General features: G+C 47.3%; 1 protein-coding gene across 1 annotated transcript in view; it reads left to right on the plus strand.

The window, feature by feature from the left end:
- The first annotated feature begins 1083 nt into the window (after positions 1–1083).
- Positions 1084–25228, plus strand: part of dzip1l (DAZ interacting zinc finger protein 1-like) — a 50461-nt gene continuing 26316 nt past the window's right edge. The window contains exons 1-4 of the mRNA XM_057337299.1: positions 1084–1160; positions 2349–2918; positions 3024–3108; positions 3363–3487. Coding sequence (XP_057193282.1) covers positions 2406–2918; positions 3024–3108; positions 3363–3487 — 723 coding nt within the window. The 5' untranslated portion in view covers positions 1084–1160; positions 2349–2405. The remainder of the gene's footprint in view (positions 1161–2348; positions 2919–3023; positions 3109–3362; positions 3488–25228) is intronic.

The raw sequence follows: 25228 nt of genomic DNA on the forward strand, positions 1-25228 counted from the left end.
TCAGAAAGACCAAACGTTAACATAAAGACTGCATGTGCGCTGCATCACTTAATATCCTTACGTTAGAGACTAGATGTGTTTGTAGACTTTTAACTGGTAGCTAATTCTAAATATTCTGAAAAAACTGTACACATTGTATTATCCGGATAACCTAACATGTGGGCGGATGATGTGAGTGTAGCCCATACAAACTATAATTAGTCTGCAACATTATTTTAAACAGCTGAATACTTGCATATTTTTGTAGCCATCGAAATTCGAAATAAAAATGCATGTATTTGGACTGATGTCGAATCCAACTGCCCTGCCCTGCGAACGTCTTGGTGTGTGGAGGGAAAGCGTCTGAGTTGTGCACGTTCAGCGATGACGCCACATTTTGGTAAAAACCGCCACTAGAGGGCGTATGTTTTACATTAAAATATTTGATTATGGTTGAATCTATTTTTTCAAGTCCCTTAAACTCTAAACTTTAGCGTAGTTGTAAAAACTCAAAAAATATTTACTGTTAACTTAAATCTCTGATAGATGTTGAATGAACTCAAAAATAATAGTTAGTTCAACTTTTTGGCACATTTTGAGTACCAGGTACTTTCCATTATAAGTTAGTTAAACTGTTTGGGTTTACAGTGAATTGGTTAATAAAAATAAGAGATAACGGGAATCTACCTTTCAGAAGTTTCACTATAACTGTACACTGAAAACACTTGGTTTTCAGATGACTTGGAACATCTCACTTGTTTGACTCGAGCAAATAAAGTTAACTCCTTGACACCCGGACCTTCTTTGTCTGAGAGATTTTTTGAACTGCAAGACTGATATTTTTCCACAACAGAGCTTACAGACAAAAAAAGAGCACTTGCGCAATTTCTATTATGTTCTGACCACCTTGTTTCGTATTAAATTCATGCTTTTATTGTTGTTTTGTTTGTTTGCTATGTTTCATTACTTAAATGATTACTTTGCTGAAATCTCCTCAGTTGTTGAACCTGAGGTCATGAGTCAGGGGTATCTATGGAAACAGGTTGCGCTTCTCTCCTAGCCCCGCCCTTCAACAACAGTCGCAGCTGTCAAGCTCTCCTTTCACTCTTTGCGTTCAAACTGTCATCATGCATTGCTTAAAATTTCTTTAATCAGTTTGATTAGTTGTGGCAGAAACTGAGGTAAGTAAGTGTCCGAACTCTGCAGAAAAAAAACTGCGATCTGAACTTTGGTTTACTCTGTTAGCGTTACGTCAAATCTTTTGACTGCTGAAATAACCGTTTACACGAAATAAAATAGACGGAAAACACGGTGATTTTCAAACAGCTAACAAACACGTGCCTTATACTGAGCGTGAAATATCAACTTTATACTGTTATACTGGTAGATGTGTTATGTTATAGCTATTGTATGTTATACTGCTATATACTTATATCAAAGCTTACTGGAATAATAACAAGAATCTTGTCTTAAAAATTTGCGTTGTAACAAACGATTATTGCGTTGTTGCCCATATGTGCGTGTTTTAACAGCAAAATGTTTTATTTTTCTTAAGTTTTGTAAGTGTTATAAGATTTATTGTACTCCGTATCAACGACATTATGTAATTGCTTATCAAAAGGTAAGATTTTCTTTCATAACGTATACTGTAAAAGATCTCCGTCTATTTAAAACTGTTAACACGTATCTAAGCTACTGCGGCTTAATACAGGCGTGGTTTTGGTTGTCTAGAAACAAGTGGAGTGAAATGCTATTATGCCGTACTGTGAGGAATTTAGTTTGAGGAACAATACAGTTCAGACTGCAGAAAGACAGTTTACTGTTGACATGTGGCACAAGAAATGACATAGATTCTGAAAAGAACAAGATGGATCCTTACCAACTACAATTTCAGTTGAACAGTCAGGGTCTCTCTGTGTGTGTGTGTTTGACGGTTAGTATCACACACATACATTTTATATGACAAACACTTATTTACATTTAGAATATGACATCTGTCCTCTGAGTGTAGTTAAATACCCACTACAGTGAGTTAACGTCAGTTTTTTCAGAAGGTCACATTGAACCATGGTTATATACACCCGAGAAAGCCGGGGCAGCGTAAGCTATTCTGGATCCCCTAACTAAATTACTCTGGGCCCTTGGTCCGTTCACGATCGCATTCCAGGTTCATTCGCGGTGCAGACAGTATAGCATTTAAACTTTTTGTGGAAGTCATGCTATTGTGGATGTCTCTGGACATCATATTAAGCTGAAAGATCATTGTGATTCCTGAAACATTTGAGCAAAATGAGTGTCTGTACATGTGTCATGTACATCTACAATTACCAGTTCAATCAATTCTCCCTTTCTGTCTTTTCTTTACACAGCCTTCATTTAGGAATCAATTTGTCCATTCATATTTTTATTATCCAAAGCCTTTCACCATGCTTAGGCAGTTCTCTCCTGTTGAGCCCTGTTCTGCTCTTCCCACCACGACATCCTGGAACCCCACGCACCAACTTCAGTCTTTACACTTTCGCACGCGCACTGAACCTTTAGACTGGAGGCGTCTCGCTGCCCTTGATGTGGATCGAGTTGCACGGGAGATGGATGTCGGAGTGCTTCAGGATTTCATTACGGCAGTAACTTTCTGTGCTGTGGAGGGTGAGCGGTGTCCAAACTGCTCTGGGCCTGCAGACCCTTCTTTGATCAAACTGGTCCGCATGTCTCAGCTGAATACTGAATACCTTCTGCACTGCCAGGACTACCTGAGTGCACAATTGTCAGGATTGGAGGAGCGTCTAGAGGGGGCACTCTCTTGGGCCCAGCAGGAGCAAAAACAACGAGTAGAACTGGAGAAAAAAATGTATGAAATTAAGCTGGAGCAGCGGCGTAGAAAGAAGATGGTTGCCACTCAACAACTCCTCCTACAGGCCAGCGCTAATAATTATCACAAGGTGGTTTTCAAAAAAGACCAGCTAAGTATATCATATTGTATCTGTAAAGCCCGAAGTTATAAAAAAGTCTGATTTAATAATCTTTCAAAATTTTCTTTGTGACAGTGCCAGTTCTGTGAAAAATTATTTGTCAATTACTCCTACCTACAAGAACATGTTCAGCGACGGCATCCTGAAATCACAGATGCAGGTTGGTGGGAAAATGTGTGTTCATGTATCTTTTGAAAATCTTGGTTGCAAAAATGTATAGATTACAGAAAACTGAAGAGGCAACACATGCAGTTATTTAATTGTTGTAATTTGTACTGTTGAAAATTTGTGTGCATCGGCTCTTATCACTTCTTTAATTTTAATTGATGACCCATTCCAATAATCATGCTGATTTGTGGGAAGGACATTTTTTGATTAAATTTAAAAATAACTGCTTGTTTGTGTGTTTTTCAGAAAGGCAAAAGAAGCAGCAGGTGGAAAAGATGGAAGATGGGATAGAAGAGCTGAAGGAAAGACTGAGAGTAACACAGATGCAGCTACAGGCAGAGAGAGAAACAGACAGTTTGAGGTGTCAGCAGGTGTGTTTGTGTTTAAGGCAAGATCCAGCACCACATGTAGTTTATACTGGACAAACTTCAATAAAACATTTACACATTAACAAGGGAAAAGCACTCATGACATGAAGACTCTAGCATTGAGGGCTCCACTCCAAATGGATGCCTCCATGTTAAGATTTTCCAGTGGTCAAGTGCTTTACAAATCATACAATTATACAAAACAAGCACACAAACCAGAGAAACAAACAAAATATAGCTGATGGCAGTGAAAGTATAGTCACAGATGTTTTTTTGCACAAACTGACCAAAAAAAGCATAAAAGTATTACAAACAGCTCACGTCGCAGACCTTTTGAACCGAAGCCATACGATAACTTTATACTGAGAACTCCACACCTGTGAATGCACAGAAACCGTAAAGTTAGCATAACGCAATCGTAGGAGCCAATACCGTTTCACATTCAAAGCGGACGTAATGACGGTCACGAGACACATGGGAGCCAATGCTATTGCACAAACTAAGCTGATGTAACACTTAGGGGTGTAAATCGGACAGTTCATCACGATACGATGCAATACCGATTTTCTCCACCAGTGATGTGATATTTGCACATACCTCAGAAATAGGCTAATGAATATTCATGAAGTCATCGCATAGTTTTGTGTGTTGCAACTTCAGACACGTTTTGCTTTTACTTTCTAAATTTTTTTTTAATACAGCATAATGCCCAATAAAGCCGTTCTCGTGTACATATTGTCTGTTTCATATGTATATATCAAACAGCCAGTAACAGTGTCACGTTTTTGGAAACACTGCTTTTTGGTACTCATTCATTCACGAGTCGGCCGCGGTACGTTGAACTGAATGTACTGCTTCTCCAGAGATACTCTTATTACTATAGGGAGATGGAAGAAAGGGAGTTAGCATTTGCCGTTAAGTTTTTCTGGCTAAACGTTGTAGGCTTTACATCTAGTGGCTTTGGCTTTTCCCTTTACAGAGTAGTAAGTTAGACGCTAAGAGAGAGAAGCGATCCCTCACGACCTTGCGCTCGCGGGGCAGTAGTATTCCTGACATTTTCTGTTAGCAGAGCACTCAAATAACACACAAGATACGTTGTACTTTTTCCCAGTAAATCCAGTCCTTCCAACTGGCTTCCTTTTATTAATCAAACAAAACATGCACGTGTTTACCCTCAGTCACTGATTAGGTCACATGATATCTACATCGCCTTGTGATTGACTGGACCATAGAGTAATACTAAACAAAAACAAATACAAATACAGATGAGAGCATATTTTACACAATATACACGTTAACACCCCCACTTGCTCTCACATTGTTATTTTGTCATTTCAAAATACATATACACACAAAATTCATACTCCAAACATAAACATGTTAAATTTCATTAACTTGAGCTTTGTTGCTGGTTTTGTAGTACATCTGCAACCATATTGTCAGTTTGACAGTACTCTAGAATAATCCTGCCCTCATTTATTACACACCTCACAAAATGGTATTTGATGTCCACATCTTTACATGTCTGTTTATACACCAGATTTTTTGCTAAGGCTATGGCACCCTGATTGTCTTCATAGACCTTAGACTCATACTTCAGACCATCAATGTTTTGTAGCAATTGCTGTAAGTATAAACACTCTTGTACAGTTGCAGCCAATGCCATATATTCCGCCACACAGGTAGACAGTGCAACAGTAGGCTGTCTCTTTGTTTTCCATGAGACCAATGGACCATTTTTATTTAGGTTAATGCAGTAACCTGTGGTACTGCATCTATCAGAAACATCAGTTGCCCAATTTGCATCGCTGTATGCATGTACTGTATTAAGTTCTCATTCACACCTTTCCTGTAACAAAGTTCTTTGTCATGGGTGCTTTTCAAATATTTTAAAACATGCTTGGCAGTATTCCATTGTTCTATAGTTGGCCTAGAAAAATGTTGTGACAGTTTACTTACAACAAAACATAGGTCTGGCCTTGTACATGTTGCCAGGTAGATTAAACTACCTACTACCTCTGTATTTTCTGACATCATCCATTAACTCAGCATCATCAGTGTAGTTTAGTTTTTGTTCTGGACTTACAATTTTGCATGTTAAATCTCTCTCTTCTCAACATATCTGTGTTGTGACATTTTAACACAATCAACATCTTGCTCAAAATCAATGCCAAGAAAATGTGACATCTTTCCTAGATCCTTCATTCTCAATTTTGACTGAGCATTCCTTTCACATCTTTAAAGTCTGAGTAAAGATACATTGAAATATGTGTTCTGAGTTTGTCACACAACAGAAAAGTGTTTTATCAACCACCCAGCCAAATTTGATTGGAGAAAAAAACACCCAAAGTAAATAAAATAAGTTATCAAAATCTTGGAAAAACAAGCAGGACTCTCTGCTCTCAAATGCTGGGGGCGTGCTTTTGGCGCTATAGACACGCCCACTCGAATCGCTCAACCTGAGTCCCCAGCCCAGCAGGGTATATGTGAATTATGTGAACACATTTTATGGGAGTATTTGAATTCTAACACACGCAATATTTATCAATGGATAATTCACAAGCAGGTTAAAAGGTTTGCGTATTTGGCGTGCTGTCTGGGGAGAGGGCTCTGAGCCTGGCAGTTTCTTCCGAACTCGGAGTACTCTCCCCATGTCCGGGGAGAAGGCTCCAGGCCCGGTATTAGCCCGAACCCTACAAATAACAGCCAGCAATGTTCAAAGATAGCATTTGTGCATGGACGCAGCTTAGAGAGACAGGCTTCATAGGCAACGTATTTGAATTATAAACAGAGAGCGTCTTTGCTATATCCAATCACATATTTAAAAACTACAATACTAATTTCTCGCTAGAAATGCAATCAAAAGTTATTGAAAGTGAAAATTAAACGTACATTTATACAAAAATATTCTCCAACGGGCGTTTCGGCCGCCATTTTATTTTTTCGAGTTTGAGCCTTCTCGACCAATCATGTTCCTTGCATGTTGTTATGGAATGTTATGTTGTCATTGGTTAGCTGTGAAAAAGTGCTTGACACGTTTTTTCAAAAAAAGTTGAACTTTTTTCAACCTCAAAAGACGCTCTGAGCTGCAGAAAAAGATGCTGGCGTTTTAATCTAGTGATCAGGACTCAATAGGATTATAATTTAAAACAGACGCTAACAGCTTCAAAAAAGAAGACAAGTGTGAACACAGACAGCTTTGTTTATATGTAGTAGTTCTCTCTTGAGCTAATAAGGTAGATGCTGGGATTGCTGATAGCGAACCAACCGGGTGGATTATCTACTCGTCTCGAAATTTGTTAATTAAACATCATTCACTGAAGCATGTATCAATATCAAGTCATCGACCCATATGACTATGAAAACTTTCTCAGTTTCCGTAACTTTTGTGTAAACACAATGATCAGCTGGGTTTTGAACAAACTTGTTTTCACATAAATACTCATGCAACATTCTGTTCCAGTTTCTGCCTGACTGTTTAAGTCCATACAGTGATTTTTCCAGTTTATGCACCATTTTTTCCTTGCCTTGAGATTTTATTTCGTAACCCTCTGGCTGTTGCATATACACTTCACACTCTATTGGTGCATGTAAATATGCTGTTTTCACATCCATTTGATGAACAATCAGACTTTCTTGTATAGCTTTTTGCATCAACACTAGTCATAATGGCAGTTGGAGAAAAAGTCTCATCATAGTTCACACCTCTTTATTGGCTGTATCCCTTGGCAACATATCGTGCCTTGTATTTGTCGGTTCCATCACTATTCCTCTTAATTGCATAGACCCATTTACCCCCCACTACTTCTTTACCTTCAGGCAGATTGGTCAGGGTAAAGGTCACATTTTCCTTTAATGATTGCATCTCATCCATAGCTACTACCCACGCATTCTGGCATGATCTCTCCTTTGCTCAGGTTTATCTTCATCTTTTGTGTTTGGTCATTACACACTACTGGTTCTTTTACTGTGACCTGTTTCTGAGTACTTTGAAGATTAACTTCAGGGTTTTTTCCAGATTCTCTAGGATTATTCATGACCCCAAAATCATCATCATCAATGGGTAACATATCTGCTTCCGTACTCCTTTTGCTTACAAAGTCCACTAGTCTATGTTTCTGCACTTTCTTACTATTGGGATAGTAGACCATGCAAGTTGGACTATTCTTATCATATCCTACAAAACACCTTTCAAACATCTTGAACTTCCCTTTGACATGTCTGTAGGCATAACACACTAATCCAAACTTCTGCATCCTAGAAATTAGGGATGCACCGAATGTTCGGCCACTGAAAATGTTTGGCCGAAAATAGCAAAAAATGCAAGTTCGGTGTTCGGCCGAATATGTGAAGTGGCCGAATAAATTTTACCGAACATGACTCGTGATACGATCAAGCAGCAACCAGCGCAGAGAGAGAGAGAGAGAGGCACAAACGCGTGCGCTTTATTACTGCCGCAAACATTTTGGCAGTGCGTGTGTGTGTACGTGTGCGTGTGCGTGGAGCATTTTAAAGTGTCAGAGAAAGACACAGCACGGGACTTGCCGAACGGAAGTACATTTCCGAATGAAAGCGGCTTTACCAGTCGGTAACTTGACTTAAGACGGAAGCGGGCTGTCTGACAGTAGCCCCGCCGCTCGCGACATCCTTTACATCATAGAGTGGTCACGTGCACACAGTTCCCTGTACTAAACAACTTGTCAAAGTATGTTCTGTGCATCCTGGCTACGAGTGCACCTTCTGAGAGAACGGTCAGCTTTTGTGGGCGGAGTTTAGAGGAGAGACGTGAACTGAAATGGTTGTCAGTCAGCATCAGTCAGAATTGCTTGCATTGGATGTTTTTTTTCTCAAATCATGTGGAATGACACTTTTTAATGAACTGTTTTGTTGTAGGGGTACAGAGTAACTTACATTCCCTTTCTGTCAGTCTCTCGACGTTGTGTCGAGCCGACAGATGGGGTTCGTCCCTGAGAACCAATCGCTTCCGACTTCTTAGAAAAGGCCAATGAAAATTGGCGAATGATATTTGCATGCCGGACTCCGCCCCCGGATATCCGGGTTTAAAAGGGAGAAGGCATGCCTCATTCATTCACCTTTTGTTCTTCAGAGCCTTCGCTCATGATCAACAGACTTCACTACAAGTAGCAACTACAAGACTGCCGGCTCTACGACGTGGTGCAGCGGACTGTCCCTTCCTGCGGCGACTTCCCCTGGGTGTCTCGGCGGTTCCAGAAGTGTTCGAGTTTTTTCTCTAAAAGAGTAAATTTCTCCAGCGTGGCATGTCCCGCTGTTCTCGTGGGTGCAACACACTCATCGAGGAGGGGGACGGACATGATGTCTGCTTCCAGTACGCTGGGGCAGATGTTGTGGATACATCCTGCCCACACTGCAGGCGGTTGACGATTCAGACGTTGCCTTACAGGTGGCTGTGTTCCCACGGGACTCAGCCACCACCTCGTCTGCTTCCCGTTCCGTCACGGCAGGACTACGACCCTGCCACCCGCTACGGCGAGCCTCGAGGGTGATATGAGGATTACTGTGAGCGCTAATCCGTCAGCCACTGGCTCGCGGACCGTTCGCACCTCGTCTTTCTCGTCTGACCGTTCCCCATGAGACGGTCCCACCGTCTTGTTCCTCAATCACGTATCGGAAACGGTACGTGATGATGAGATGTCTGTTGCAGCATCGGAGGGTGACTTACTGGCATCAGACTCCGACGATTCCTTGAAGCTCCCTCCCTCGGGGGGTCGAGCTCAGGAAGAAGGGGACGTCAAAATGTCAGCCATGCTTTCCCGGGCCGCCGGCATTGGGTTGCGGTGCACCGCACTGCCTTTCCCAATGCTCGCGACTGGATACACGGTACATCGGGCTTGAGAGCGGCTCCAAGCCGCACTCGCCCCCAGTGCCGTGTTCCCCCGGAAGTGCATGAGGAACTAGTACGACCTGGAACGCTCCCCTTCGCCGCGTACACGTCAACTAGTTTCATCACCCTTTCTTCCCTCGATGGTGGGGCAGCTAGAGGATACGTCGATGTCCCCCAGGGGCTCAACCTAGACTCCCGTCCAAAGCACGTAGGCTTTTTGGCATCTGAGCTGTCGAGAGCTTACTCTGCTGCGGGCCAAGCTGTCCCCTCTCTCCACGCTATGGCCATCCTGCAGGTCCATCAGGCCAATGCGCGGAGAGAGCTCCACGAGGGTAAGACTGACCCAGCGTTTATGTAGGAACTCCGCGGCGTCACCGACCTCGCTCTACGGGCGACCAAGGTGGTCGGGCGATGTCCTCACTTGTGGTCCAGGAGAGACACCTCTGGCTGAACCTTGCACAGATGAGTAACGCTGAGAAAGTCCGCTTTCTCGATGCACCCATCTCGCAAGGGGGGCTGTTTGGTGATACGGTCGAGCTGCAGTTCTCGACAGTAAAGGAGCAGACAGAGGATATCAAGTATATCCTCCCCAGCCGCGACTCGACCGGCCTCTGGCCGCCGAGATCCCATGCACCGTCTGCTTCCCAGCATCCCTGGTCCTCTTCGAGACATCAAAGAGGAGACCACCACCCCATTAGCAGCCGCGGCGGAAGCCAAAGCGGCCCTCATGGGAAGACCCCCGGGAGATCGAGAATACCTTCGGGCCCGACCCCAGCCATTCTATTGGTGGTGGTCGATCCGGGACGGTTCCTGCCCCGTCCCAACAGCCCACTTCTAAGAGTTTTCTCTCTCTCTGGGCGTTTATCACAGCCGCTCTCACCCTCTACACGACGGTGTTCGGCAACTCGACGTTGCGTCATGGTGAGACCCAAGGTCGAGGATAATCATCAGCCTAAGCACTCTCATTCGATGGTGCGTTGTGCTACATCATCGCCAGGCAGGTAAAACTGCAGAGCCGATCTCCTCTCCGGGGGCCCCCCCACGGCAAGGGATCCGCACTGCCAGCCATCGAACCACCCCAGGGAGGTCGATGAAGCAGAACGTACCCCTAGCCTCCCTGTCTCGGTCCCTGGGAGCCTGACAAGAGCTTCCCAAACCGTCACGGTGACTATGGGATACGGTCCGTTTCGGCTATGCGATCCAACTCCCCAGATGCCCGCCCAAGTATCAGGGCATCCTCTCAACCTCAGCAGAGGCAAGGATGCTCCCGTGCTTCGGGCCGAGGTCGCCACCCCTCTGGTGAGGAGGCGATCATGCTCGTCCCTCTAGCCGAGATGTTGAACGGGTTTTACAGCCCGTACTTCATCGTCCCCAAAAGGGGGGTTGCTAGATCTGCGTACCCTGAACAGGCACCTACTCAAGTTGCCGTTCAGGATGCTTACGCAGAAGCACATCCTGGCGTCTACCAGATGCCAAGATTGGTTCATGGCAATCGACCTGAAGGACGCTTACTTTTATGTCTCGCTTTCAAGGGCGGGCATATCAGTACAGAGTCCTCCCTTTCGGTCTGTCCCTGTCCCCACGAGTCTTCACGAAGATCGGGGGAGCCGCCCTCACCCCCCTCGGGGAGAGAGGTGAGCGGGTACTAACTATCTCGACGACTGGCTCATCTGGGCACACTCACGAGATCTGTTGTGTACACACAGGGACCTAGTGCTCCGGCACCTAGATTGGTTGGGACCACAGGTCAGCTGAGAAAAGAGCAATCTCTCCCCTGTGCAGAGCATCTCTTTCTCGGTATGGAACTCGACTCCGTCCCCATGACAGCGTGACTGACTCAGAGAGCGGTCAGTCAGTGTTGAACTTCCTGAAGCACTTCAGGCAGTCAGCGGTCCCCCTGAAACAATTCAGAGGATCCTGGGCACATGGCATCCTCGGTGGGGGTGGTCCCCCTCGGGTTGATGCACATGCGACCGCCCCAACACTGGCTACAGAGTCGGGGTCCCTGGAGAGCGTGGCACACCGGCAGCAGGCGTATGGTCATCACACCTCTCTGCTGACGCACCCCAACCCCCTGGTCTTCAATGACCTTTTTGGTGGACAGGATCCCCCTAGGGCAGCAAGGCACGTCGTGTGACGACGGTTGCCTCCCTGCAGGGGTGGGGTGTCGTGTGCAACGGGCATGCAGTGTCGGGGCGGTGGACGAGCCCCCGTCTGCATTGGCATATCAACTGCCTAGAGTTGTTGGCTGTGCTACTTGCACTGAAGAGGCTGCAGCCTCTCGTGCAGGGCGAGCACGTGCTGGTCCGGTCAGACAGCACAACTGCCGTGGCGTATATCAATCGACAGGGTGGCATTCGCTCACGGCAGCTAACACTACTCGCCCGACGCCTCCTCCTTTGGAGTCAGCAGGTGATCAGCTCCCTGCAAGCCACACATATCCCAGGCGACCTGAACTAGACAGCCGACACGCTCTCTCATCAGTCGATGCCTCGCGGACAGTGGCGACTCCATCCCCGCGCAGTCCGGCTCATATGGGAGCAGTTTGGCCAGGCACAGGGGGACCTGTTGCCTGCCTGGACTCCTCCCATTGCCCGCTTTGGTACTCCCTGACATGCCTAAGGCCATCAAACGTAACGTGTAACTTAGTTGACATGCGCCGGATGGCTAGTTATGGACGCTGCGCGCCGACGCCCCCAAATTTTTCCCAGGTCGCCCGGCGGTGCCGAAACGAAGGGAAGAGTGCCCGCGATCGAACGGAAGCGTCATGGGGCGTCGGCGACGCCCGGGGGACCCATGAAAATTGCCCAAAGTGCCTAATTTTTGAGTCACGAAATGAAGGGTTAGGCGCTCTCTTGGGTAGGACCACGAGGGGGTGACTCGACGTACGGTCCCAGCCTAAGCCACGCGCGCCGATCAGGTTGCGACCGGGCCTCCCGAAGAGCGCCTGAACATCCCCCTTGCAGCCTACGGGCTGGCTCCGGACCCCGATGTACACGAGAAACCTATGCGTGCCCCTTGTAACCAATTTTCAAAACTTGAGGGAGGCCTGCCCGACGCCCCCGAAGACTCGGACGCCACCCGGCACCCCGGGGGACCCCGTCTCGGAGCTAACTGCCTCATTTGAGCCCAGCGGCTGTGTGATACATGCTTAAATAGCCCAAAGCCCTTTTCTTTGACTTTCGAGTCGAACGTGCACATAAAAGCGCCGGTGTGCATCGACACAATGTTTTCTCACATTTGCGAATCACTCGAAGGGCCCAAAATTAGGTAGACAGAGTAAGACCCCTGTCAGTGGTCTCGTTTGCTTTGGCAATGATTTATCCATCTTAAACCATCAGTAGAGTGTATAAGAGGAACAGCCCTTCATAATGACGTGCATTAAGGATCACAGTTGTGCTCCAGAAGCTTAAAAATGGTGTGTCCATTAGCTACCTAGGGGAGCCGTGCCAAAAGTGTTACGTGTGGTATGTACATTCGTAACTTATTTAATGGGACCCTCATAGGTAAATAATGGACAAAGCCCATTAAGGGTCATTATAAGCCTAAGTAAGGAGTTATATGGCTTTAACCAACAGTAGAGTGTATGAGAGGCATAGCCCTTCACAATGACGTGCATTAAGGCTCATGGATGTGCTCCAGAGGCTTAAAAATGGTGTGTCCATTAGCTACCCATGGGAGCCGTGCCAAAAGTGTTATGAGTGGGATGTACATTGTCAACCTATGTGGGAATTGTCAAACAAGTTATGTGTGGCATGTACATTCATAACCTACTTAATGGGAGCCTCATAGGCAAATAATGAACAAAGCCTATGGAGACACATTCCTTCATGATAATGTACATTAACGCTCAATATGGTGCTCTACAGGTTTAAAACTGTGTAAATTCGCCTCCTATGTGACAGGTAAGGAGTCGGATGCATATTTGTGTATTTTGAGGTACAGTTTGGGAATCCTTAGCGCTTTGTCACACACGCCTATTTCTTACATCTGTAGCTTATTTGAAGGGGCCCTCATACGTGACGAATGTACAAAGCCTCTAAATTACCATTATTTGCTTTGGCAATGAGTTATACAGGTAAAACCAATAATATTGTACACAGAAGATACATTCCTTCACAATGATGTACAATAAAGCTCATAATTGTGCTACAGAAGCTTAAAAATTGTGTGTCCATTAGCTACCTATGGGAGCCGTGCCAAAAGTGTTACGTGTGGTATGTACATTCGTAACTTATTTAATGGGACCCTCATAGGTAAATAATGGACAAAGCCTATTAAGGGTCATTATTTAACCTTGCCAATGAGTTATATGGCTTAAACCAACAATAGAGTGTATAAGAGGCACTCTACTGTGTAAATTACGTCAATTTAAGGTCACAGATGTTCTCCAGAAGCTTTAAAATGGTGTGTCCATTAGCTACCTATGGGAGCCGTTCCAAAAGTGCGTGTGACTCAGTTTGGCAATTACCTTTTCATTACAGCTTTGTAACATGGTTATTATACTCAAAATGACAATACATTTGTAACTTATTTAATGGGACCCTCATAGGTAAATAATGAACAAAGCCTATTAAGGGTCATTATAAGCCTAAGTAAGGAGTTATATAGCTTTAACCAACATTAGAGTATATGAGAGGCTTAGCCCTTCACAATGACGTGCATTAAGGCTCACAGTTGTGCTCCAGAAGCTTAAAAATGATGTGTCCATTAGCTACCTATGGGAGCCGTGCCAAAAGTGTCCGTGACTCAGTTTGGCAATTACCTGTTTATTACAGCTTTGTAACATGGTTATTATGCTCAAAATGACAATGCATGTGTAACTTATTTGATGTGGCTCACATAGGTTTATAACGGACAATACATGTGTAACTTATTTAATGGGACCTTCATAGGTAAATAATGGACAAAGCCTTTTAAGGGTCATTATAAGCCTAAGTAGGGAGATATATAGCTTTAACCAACAGTAGAGTGTATGAGAGGCTTAGCCGTTCACAATGACGTGCATTAAGGCTCACAGTTGTGCTTCAGAAGCTTAAAAGTGGTGTGTCCATTAGCTACCTATGGGAGCCGTGCCAAAAGTGTTACGTGTGGCATGTACATTCGTAACTTATTTAATGGGACCCTCATAGGTAAATAATGGACAAAGCCTATTAAGGGTCATTATAAGCCTGAGTAAGGAGTTATATGGCTTAATCCTACAGTAGAGTGTATGAGAGTCACAGCCCTTCACAACGACGTGCATTAAGGCTCATAGATGTGCTCCAGAAGCTTAAAAATGGTGTGTACATTAGCTACCTATGAGGACCCGTCAAATAAGTTACGACTGGCACTTCCTGTGACTCGGCAAAACCACAGGAAGTACCAGTCACAACTTATTTGACAGTAGCCTCGTAGGCTTACAGTGGACAATACTGTAAACGGTCAATTTTTTAGACTGTAAACAACTTTCTTATGACAAACCTACAGATGTGTATCCTAGAAGCACCCCGCATTGGTATATTGCACACCTCAGGCTATTAAAATGCTTATTTTGCATACAAACGCAGTTTTCACAGAAATTAGTCTCTCACCAGTTTTTTAAGCAAAAAAACTGCTTTATTCTTGTACAAAAATCTTGGGGCTTCGAATGCTAGTTCGACGCACCCTCACGCACCACATACCCGAAGCCCGTACCCCTCGCTGTATGGCAAGTGCTCGAAAAAAAATCACAAAAATATTCCCAAATAATATGCGGCCCACAATCTCCACAAACAGGGTCGATAGAGTACATAACGAGGTCGTTCCAACTTCAAACTCTGAGAACCGAATGAGGGGGCCGCTAGTAGCTATAGATTTTGAATCAGGGTTATTCGAAGTCCCCGGGGCCGTTCCGGGCTCATCGTACGATAGCCACCTATGAAAATAATGGGATAGGTTGCATGTGTCAGAGGCTCCCGTACGGCCCGCAGAGGCCACAGGAGCCCGAAACCTAACAGAAAGTTGCGTCACGTGGCTCTCGACGACATACCGATAGGGCTAGGTCGGGCTATGAAATTAAGTAATTTTTATTATTTTTCATACGTCTCTCTCCCTCGCATTGATCTCTATGGGCGATCTGACTGTAAAAGGTCAATTTTTAAGACTGTAAACAGCTTTTGTATGACAAACCTACAGCTATGTATCCTAGAAGCACCCCATATTGGTATATTGCACACTTCAGGCTATTAAAATGCTTATTTTGCTTACAAATGCACTTTTCACAGAAATACATCTCTGAACAGCATTTTCAGCAAAATTCTGCTTTATTCTTGTACAGAAACATCGGGGCTTCGAATGCTGGTTCTTCACACCCTCACGAACCACATATCCGAAACCCGTACCCCTCGGTGTACGGCAAGTGATCCAAAAAAAATCACAAAAAATATTCCAGAAAAATAAATGGCCCACAACGTCCTCAAAACGTGCTATATAGTACATAACGAGGCCGTACCGACTTCAAACTTTGGGAACCGAATGAGGGGGCAGCGAGCAGCTACAGAATTTTAATCGGGGTCATTCGGTGTCCCCAGGGCCGTTCGGCGGTCTCTGTACGATAGGCACCTATGAAAATAATAGGATAGGTTGCAGGTGTCAGAGGCTCCCGTACCACCCGCGAAGGCCCCAGGAGCCCGAAACTTTACAGAAAGTTGCGTCAGTTGGCCCTCGACGACATACCGAGAGGGCTAGGTTGGGATATTAAATTTAATATTTTTTATTATTTTTTATACATCTCTCTCCCTCGCATTGATCTCTATGGGGACTTGTGCCTGCGAAGGCCTCGTGATGCAGTTGCTTTCCAGGTGGAAATCTGTCTCCAGAAGCGTCTACGGACGCGGAACTCGATATCCCGGCTTGGGAGACCCCCACAGTATACCGTACCGAGTATTAAGACCCTGCAACCTTTTGACCCCTGTATTCTAGAGCGTACATTCGCAACCTATATGTAGGCTGCTGGTGTCTTTTGGGGCAAAGTGAGAGGTCAACGAGGTCCGAGGGGCGCGGAACCCCAGAACATGATCCAGGGCCCCGTGACGAGACATATACGTGAATTGCGGGTCGATCAGACCATTCTGTACCCCAACCCTAATTGTCCATCAAGAGCTTATGAAAATGAATGGTATAAGTTAAGAGTGTCGGCGGCTCCCGTTCAGACCCCGGGTGCTCGAGGGGCCCCAAACTTTAGATTCTAGTAGTCTGTAGGCCCTTGTTTAACATACCGTGAGGGTGGCTGTCTAGAACCGTGGGAAAAGATTCATAGTGCGGTTTGAAAAAGTCTCTCATGCAGGGTTCTTCGTTTCGTAGCCAGAAAGACCCTCTTGAATGAGCAAACTGAACAAAATTGGGCCTCAATCTTTTTTCAAGAATAAGATACTTCGAGGTGACCGAGAACCACGGTACTCGATACCCCGGCTTGGGAGACTCCCACGGTATACCGTGCCGAGTATGAAGACCCTGTGACCTTTTGACCCCTGTATTCCTGAGCATAATTTCGCAACCTATATGTAGGCTAGTGTCTTTTTGGGCAAAGTGAGAGGTCAACGAGGTCCGAGGGGCGCGGAACTCCAGAACACGACCCAGGGCCCCGTGACAAGGCATATACGTGAATTGCAGGTCCATCAGACCTTTCTGTCCCATTTGTCCACCGTGAGCTTATGAAAATGAATGGGATAGGTTAAGAGTGTCGGCAGCAGCCGTTGGGCCGCAGTGGGATCGAGGGGCCCCAAACTTTATAGTCTGGTAGTCTGTTGGCCCCTGTTTCACATACCGAGAGAGTGGTTTACTGGAACCTAGGGAACATTTTCTAGTGCTTTTTCTTGTGTGAAAAGTGTTTTGTACATTAGTAGCCTACCGACCGACTGTTAAATAAGTTACGACTGGGACTTCCTGTGACTCAGCAAAACCACCGGAAGTCCCAGTCGTAACTTATTTGACAGTAGCCGTTTAGGTTAACGGTGGACAATGCTGTTAACGGTCAATTTTTCATACTGTAAACCCATTTTCTTGTGACAAACCTACAGATATGTATCCTAGAAGCACCCTGTATAGGTGTATTGCACACTTCAGGCTGTCAAAATGCTCATGTGTTACACAAATGCACTTTTCACAGAAATAAATCTCTGACCAGCATTTTCAGCAATATTCTGCTTTATTTTTGTACAAAAACCTTCAGGGCTTCGAATGCTATTTCATCACACCCTCTTGCATCACATATTCGAACCCCATGCTCCTCGCTGTACGGCAAGTGCTTGAAAAAAATCACAAAAAATATTCCAGAAAAATAAATGGCCCACAACGTCCCCAAAACGTGCAATATATTACATAACGAGGCCGTACCGACTTCAAACTTTGGGAACCGAATGAGGGGGCCACGAGGAGCTATAGAATTTGAATCTGGGTCACTTGAAGACTCCCTGGCCGTTCCGGGCTCATCGTACGATAGCCACCTATGAGAGAAATAGGATATGTTGCAGGTGTCAGAGGCTCCCGTACGGGCCGCGGAGGCCCCAGGAGCCCGAAACATTACAGAAAGTTGCGTCACGTGACTCTCGACGTCATACCGATAGGGCTTCGTCAGGAAGTGAAATTAAATATTTTTTCTTATTTTACATACATCTCCCTGCCTCTAGTGGTTCTCTATGGGCCCGCAAACCCCCTCGTGCAGTGGGCTCGGGTATCCGACGTCTTTCTGACAGAAACCTCCCCTAAGCACGAACGAGCAAGGTCACGAAGGACGCCCGGCTCCTCTAGGGGCTGCCACTGCCGTGAGGGAGAGAAAAAGAAAGAAGGGCGGCGAGCAAGACGTTTCGGCATCTTTTGGATGTCGCGCCATGAATAGGCAGCAAGGGGCAGCAAACTACCCACTATAGGCGCGCTGCGGACGCAAGGGTGGCGAGCGATACGTTTTGGCATCTTTTGGATGTTGCGCCACGAATAGGCAGCAAGGGGCAGCAAACTACCAACTCTAGGCGCGCTGCGGACGTGAGGGAGACTATGGCAGAGTTAGGCGGTCAGGGGGACGCGAAAGGTCCCTCGTAGATGCGGTGATGAAGAATAGGTGGTCAGGGGATGAATAGGCATTTTGTGGAGCGAGGGTCCACACCCGCAGCACTTTGACACCCCTTGTGGTTTCCGTACGATGCCTCTCCGGGAAAACGGCCCCTAAACTCCGATAAGGGAAAAAAGTCCCAATCATAATAAGAGTGAGTGAGTATTTGGCGTCCAATCCAGGTATACGAGCCCTTCTTCTGCCTAGTCGACCGATGGCAATCTATATGAATGGACAATTGTCCACGATTTACCTAGCTTCCCTTGCCAAGGGACCCCTCGGCACGGATGGCCTAGCGCACAGCTGCCCGCGGGACAAGCGGAAGTACGCCTTCCCCCCAGTGAGCCTCATTGCACAGACCCTGTGCAAGGTCAGGGAAGTGGAGCATCAAGTGTTACTCGTTGCGCCACACTGGCCCAACCGGACTTGGTTCTCGGAGCTAATGCTCTTGACGACAGCTCCCCCCTGGCCGATTCCCCTGACGAAGGACCTGCTTTCCCAGGGGAAGGGCACGTTATGGCATCCCAGGCCAGACCTCTGGAACCTCCATGTCTGGCCCCTGGACGGGACGAGGAGATCCTGAGTGGTCTGCCTCCAGCGGTGGTAGAGACCATATGGCATGCAAGGGCACCAGCCACTAGGCGACTATACGCCTACAAGTGGCTCCTCTTCTCGACCTGGTGTGCTTCTCGAGGAGAAGACCCACGGAGTTGTGCGATCGGGACCGTGCTGTCCTTTCTACAAGAGAGACTCAAGATTAACCTTTCCCCTTCCACACTGAAGGTGTATGCATCTGCCATTGCCGCTCATCAGGAAAGTCTCTAGGACAGCACGACCTGGTCATTAGGTTCCTAAGGCAGCTCCCTAGCAGTGCGAGCTCACTCCACCCGGGGTATAGCCTCCTCATGGGCACTGGCACGCGGTGCCTCTCTCACAGACATTTGCAGAGCTGCGGATTGGGCTACACCCAACACCTTCGTGAGGTTCTACAACCTCCGCGTAGAGCCGGTGTCAGCCCGCGTCCTGCATGGCAACATGTAGGACCGGCAACCGGTAGGGTGTACGCCTATATTGGTTCCTTCCCCCCTCTCTCGAGTGGGTCAGCGTACCGATTCAGCCTCCCTTCTTTCCGCACTGGGCGAAGAACAGGCACTCCATCCATCACTAAGCAAGCACCTTCTGTGGCGGTCTGGGCAGAGCAGCCCTGCCCCTTAGGCCGGGTATCTCCGGAGTTATTCGCAACATAGCTCTAACCGGACCTAGTGCTACCAGACATTGCAACCCCCCAGTAGGGCGGTTCCGTCTGATGTATCCTCATGACCTCCCTAGGTGGACCTCCACCTTGTGGTTAACTCCTTCAGTCCGCACATTCTTCCCATGAGCTCTCCCCCATCGGTGAGACCATGTTGGTATCTCCATTAAACTCCTCCCTCCGGTAAGAAGTGGTCTCTGTGGCGCATCCCCCTTTTGAGGAAGTAGCGTTTACCCAGTGGCCTTACGGTACCAGGTGGCTTCTCGCTGTTAGAGAAACAAGGCCGCCGCCTGTGAGGCCGAAGGCAGGGGCCTTCCCACCTTTCAAGAAAGCTCTGGGACCGCCTACCTACCCACTGGCAGGTTACAATTTCGCGGTAGTGCTCACGGCTGACACGCCCAGGCCAGTCACCGTCGCTTCACTAGAGATTGTGACAGGGCACAGTATTATGGCGTTTTCCATAGGAACCCTATCTGTCGGTTCGACACAACATCGAGAGACCGACAGAAAGGGAACGTCTCGGTTACGGATGTAACCTCAGTTCCCTGATGGAGGGAACGAGACGTTGTGTCCTCCTTGCCACAACACGTGCTGTCCACTGCAGCAGTCGTGAGAGGTCTCAGGCTCCTCAGAACAAAGGTGAATGAATGAAGCATGCCGTCTCCCTTTTATACCCGGATTTCCGGGGCGGAGTCCGGCATGCAAATTTCATTCACCAATTTTCATTGGCCTTTTCTAAGTAGTCGGAAGTGATTGGTTCTCAGAGACGAACCCCATCTGTCGGTTCGACACAACGTCTCGTTCCCTCCATCAGGGAACTGAGGTTACAACCATAACCGAGACGTTTGTTTTGCCCCATTGTGGGAAGTGTTTTGTTCTCGTCTTGTATTTTAGTTGTTCTCGTGTTGACACCCCCTCGTGGGTTTTTGTTTTGTCTCCGTTGTGTTTAATAAATCTGTTAACCCCTTCACCTCTGGCTGCCTGCAATTGGGTTCTGTTCCTCACACTCATGACATTGATATACAAGACTAATATAAAATCAATTTACTCTCAAATACACACAGATGTATAAAAGTCCAAGTATAGGCTACTATAAATTTACAAATTAAGTGCAATGTTTTATCAAGAATAAAACTGGTCATGTTATTTTGTACCAACTGTGTATGTCTAGTATATTCAGTGAGGCACACAAGGGGAATCACTATTATTGCTTCTTTTCTATAAAATAAACTAACCAAACTGGACTCTGACTCTCCTTTTCGTTCCACAAAAACAAACATACTTTGTGTGACTGAGGGACCAGCACAAATTCAAGTCCTGTCAGAGTTGGAGATTAAATTAAAATTACAAAAATGTATGTCATATTCTTTAAGATATATTTTTTAAACCGTGTTATAAGTAGAAGTGGTGTTGGTCCCTGGAGTCACTCTCAACCTATCTATCTTCCTGTTAAGGACAACCTGCATAACAATAATGTACATCTGAATAAAAGGCAAGTATGTGGGGAATATGTAGAAAATATTTTAGTCTATTTTTAGTATATTTGTGCACCTCCAGTGAAGACTTTGAAAATGTAAAACTATTGTGTTGTGAGAGAGAAAAATAGAAAACAGCAGCTCACATCAAAACATTCAATTTACTGATACACATGTGACTTTACAACACTAACTCAACAAACTGACAGGTGCTCAGTTTTACTTTATAACACGGTAGTCAGTCATTCAGGGAACAGCAAAGAAGTCAGTGTGGAGTACTGTAAGCCAACATCTGTCCAGGCCAACATCTGATCTTTTGATGTCTTCGGCTGAGTCACACAGAAAAACAATCATCTGGTGACATACAAAAGCTTCTAATAGTTTGAATTCCAATAGTGACTTTTTTTTGGGTGACAATTCATGCTTGTGTCACAGGAGCAGTGCTGAAGAAGAAGGCAGCAATCGTTTTGAGTCTACATTTGTTACACTACTCAATTAATATGAAAATGCATTGCTAAAGGCCAAAATGCACGTGGGTTGAGAAGAAAAGTAACCATTTTACTATAATGCATGTAAGTAATGTCAAATGTGTTTTAAAAAGTTGCCAAAACTTTCCAAAAACACAAATGTTGTCAAAAGATTGTTGGCCAGACAACATAAGCATTTAAAGGATTTATAATATATAAAATTTTACTCTCACCTACACTTGTACACAGTCAGTACGAAATGCCCTGCAAGCGCTGCAAGTGCGAACGATGGGTTTGCAGCCGCTCTCTCTACACGCTACTCATGTGACGCGTAGCCTACACTGTTCACACATCCAGTGTAGGGGTGTAACGGTACGTGTATCGATATCGAACCGTCAAGAAAAGTCATGGGGGAAATTCCAAATGGAAGTGATCAGACTTACTTCCCTCGAAGGGCAGAGCATGGCATTACGTCCAGCATAGATCCATTTTCCTGCCGAGATTAGCCCCAACTCTACAACACACCTCTACAAGCTAATCAGCGTCTCTAGGAACAGACGCGTTCAACTGCAGCAGGGCTGCGTAAACTGTGTGGCGTATCGCATTAAAGTACCACAAGAGAGATTCAGATCCATACGGAGCAGTCGATACTTGCATCGCTCTCGTGATATTGACCTATAAGACTTGTTCAAGGAATCCGCGTTGAAATGAAGCAAACAAATGCTCAATGTTTTCCCCACGTGAGCTGGAATGTCTTTAATAATGAACTTCAACCATGCATTCCTACTGTCGGAATGCGAAGGAAGGTTATGCAGCGACTGTGTTCTTCCACAACCAGGCACTGCACAATATTTTGCGATCTTTAACAGCATGATGCTTACACTCACTCTATCTGGTTCCGTGCAGCTTGTGTTCAGTACTGTCATGCGCGAACCAGTGGGCAGGGCTCGAGAAGTAGGCGTTGATATTCTTCTGTGGAGGCTTTGTCTAACCTATCTATGATATATAGGTGCATTCCAGCACCTGCCATTCGCTGGGCTTGTTGTCAATAACAGATGTAATCTCAGTAATAAGGGCGTTCACTTTCTGTCGGTCTCTCGACAGAATGGGGTTTGTCTTGAGAACCTATCATCTTCTGAGTATTTAGAAAAGGCCAATGAAAATTGGCGAATGAAATTTGCATGCCGGGCTCCTCCCCGGATGACCGGGTATAAGAGGGAAGCCGGCGTGCTCATTCATTCACCTTTGGTCTGAGGAGCCTAAAGCATCCTCCCCCGACCGCTGGGGTGCGCGGCCAGTGTTGTGGCATGAGGGACACAACGTCTCGTTCCCTCCATCAGGGAACCGAGGTTACATCCGTAACCAAGACGTTCCCTTTCTGTCGGTCTCTCGACGTTGTGTCGAACCGACAGAATGGGGTTCCTATCGAAAACGCCACAGCACTGAGCCGCGTCACAATCTCTGCGGAGCGACGTTGACTGGCCTGGGCGAGTCAGACGAACACTTATGCGAAATTATGACCCTCCAGTGGAGTGGAAGGGGAACCCAGAGCTTTACACAAAGTTGGGAAGCCCCTGTCACCGGCCGTCACGGGCGGAGGCCTAGTTCTCTAAATGGCGAGAAGCCGCCCAGCACCGTACGGGCCACTGGGTAAGCATTATTCCCCCCTGGGGGAAAAACGCTGCAGAGGCCACTACCTACCGTAGGGAGGAATTAGTGGAGACACCACATGGTCTCACCATCAGGGGAGAACTCATGGGAGGAATGTGCGGACTGCAGGAGTTAACCGCAAGGTGGGAGTCCACCTGGGGAGGTCATGGGTTGCCAAGGTGGGAACCATTCATGAGGATACATCAGACGGAACAGCCCACGGAGGGGGGGTTACCACGTCTGGAGCACTAGGTCCGGTTAGAGCTATGTGGGAGATAACTCAACTGTTCCCCGGCCTAAGGGGGCAGGGCTGCTCTGCCCAGCCTGTCCCCTGGAAGGGTGCTTAGTGATGGATGGAATGCCTGTTCTTTACCCGAGGGGAAAGAAGTGAGGCGGGATCGCCACTGCTCCCCCCGGAGGGGGAAGGGCTTCCGCAGGCGTACGCCCTACCGGCTGCCGGTCCCACACCTTGCCAGGATGCGGGCTGACACCGGTTCCGCGCGTAGGTATTAGAACCTCACGGAGTTGTTGGGCATAGCCCAACCCGCAGCTCTGCAGATGTCTGCCAGAGAGGCGCCCTGAGCCAGTGCCCATGAGGGGTGTGCCTCACTCCCAACGGGCAGGGGCGAAATGAGATCGGTATGCCCTAACGAGGGCATCCACGATCCAGTGCGCCAGCCTCTGTTTGGAGACAGCCCTCCTGCTGACCTCCGAAACAGACAAAGAGCTGCTCAGAGCTTCTGGGCTCTGCGTGCGGTCCAAGTAGAGGCGCCGTGCGCGTACTGGACACAACACGGATAGGTTGGGTCTTCCTCCCCGGTGGGGAGCGCCTGCAGGTTCACCACCTGGTCTCTCGGGAGAGTGGTGGGAACCTTGGGCACGTAGCCGGGGCGGGGTCTCAAGATAACGTGAGAATCCCGGCCCCGAGTTCTAGGCAATCTGTGGACACGGAGGGTGCTTGTAGATCCCCTACCCTCTTGGAGGTGAGCGCCATGCGGAAAGCCGTCTTTATCAAGACTGAGAAAGAGCGGCAACCCCGAGAGGCTCGAAGGGGGCGGGGCCTCTTGAGGCCCGCCACCTAGGTCGCAAGAGGGTACGGAGCGCGGGTAAGGTGGTCACCCTCTCGCGCCCCTTAGGAACCTAATGACCAGGTCGTGCTGTCCCAGAGGCTACCCAGCACTTGGGTCATGATGAGCGGCCGTAGCGGCTACATACATTCCCAGTGTGGAGGGGGAGAGGTTACTCCCCCGTCTCTCTTGAGGACGGGACAGCTCGTACCCGACCGAGCAACTCCGCGGGTCTTCTCGCCGAGAAGAGCACCAGGACGAGAAGAGGCGCCACCTATGGGCGTATAGCCGCCCAGTGGCCGAAGCCCTAGCCTGAGTGACGTCCCAACCGGACCGGGGGTGGGTCACTCAGGATCTCCTCGTCCCGTCCAGACATGGAGACCAGGTTTTGCCTGGGATGCCGTAACGTGCCCCTTCCCCTGGGGAAGCTGTTCGCCAGGGGGAGCAGCCAGGGGGGAGTTGTTGTCAGAGCCTCAGCTCCGAGAACCAAGTCCTGGTTAGGCCAAAGGGGCGTAACTACTACCACTTGATGCTCCTCTTCCCTGGCCTTGCACAGGACCTGTGCAATGAGGCTCACTGGGGGGAAGCGTACTTCTGCTTGTCCCGCGGCCAGCTGTGCGCAAGGGCATCCGTGCCAAGGGTACCTCGGACAGGGAGTACCAAAGCGGACAATGGGTGGAGTCCGGGGAGGCAACAACACCACTGTGCCTGGCCAAACTGCCCCAAATGAGCCGGCTGCGCGGGGAGGGAGTCGCCACTATCCGCGAGGCGTCGACTGACGAGAGAGCGCATCGGCTGTCTGGTTCAGGACGCCTGGGATGTGTGTGGCTCGCAGGGAGCTGATCACCTGCTGACTCCAGAGGAGGAGGCGTCGGGCGAGTCATGTTAGCTGCTGTGAGTGAA

Source organism: Triplophysa rosa, linkage group LG7, assembly GCF_024868665.1.
Source record: "Triplophysa rosa linkage group LG7, Trosa_1v2, whole genome shotgun sequence".
Taxonomy (NCBI): Eukaryota; Metazoa; Chordata; class Actinopteri; order Cypriniformes; family Nemacheilidae; genus Triplophysa; species Triplophysa rosa.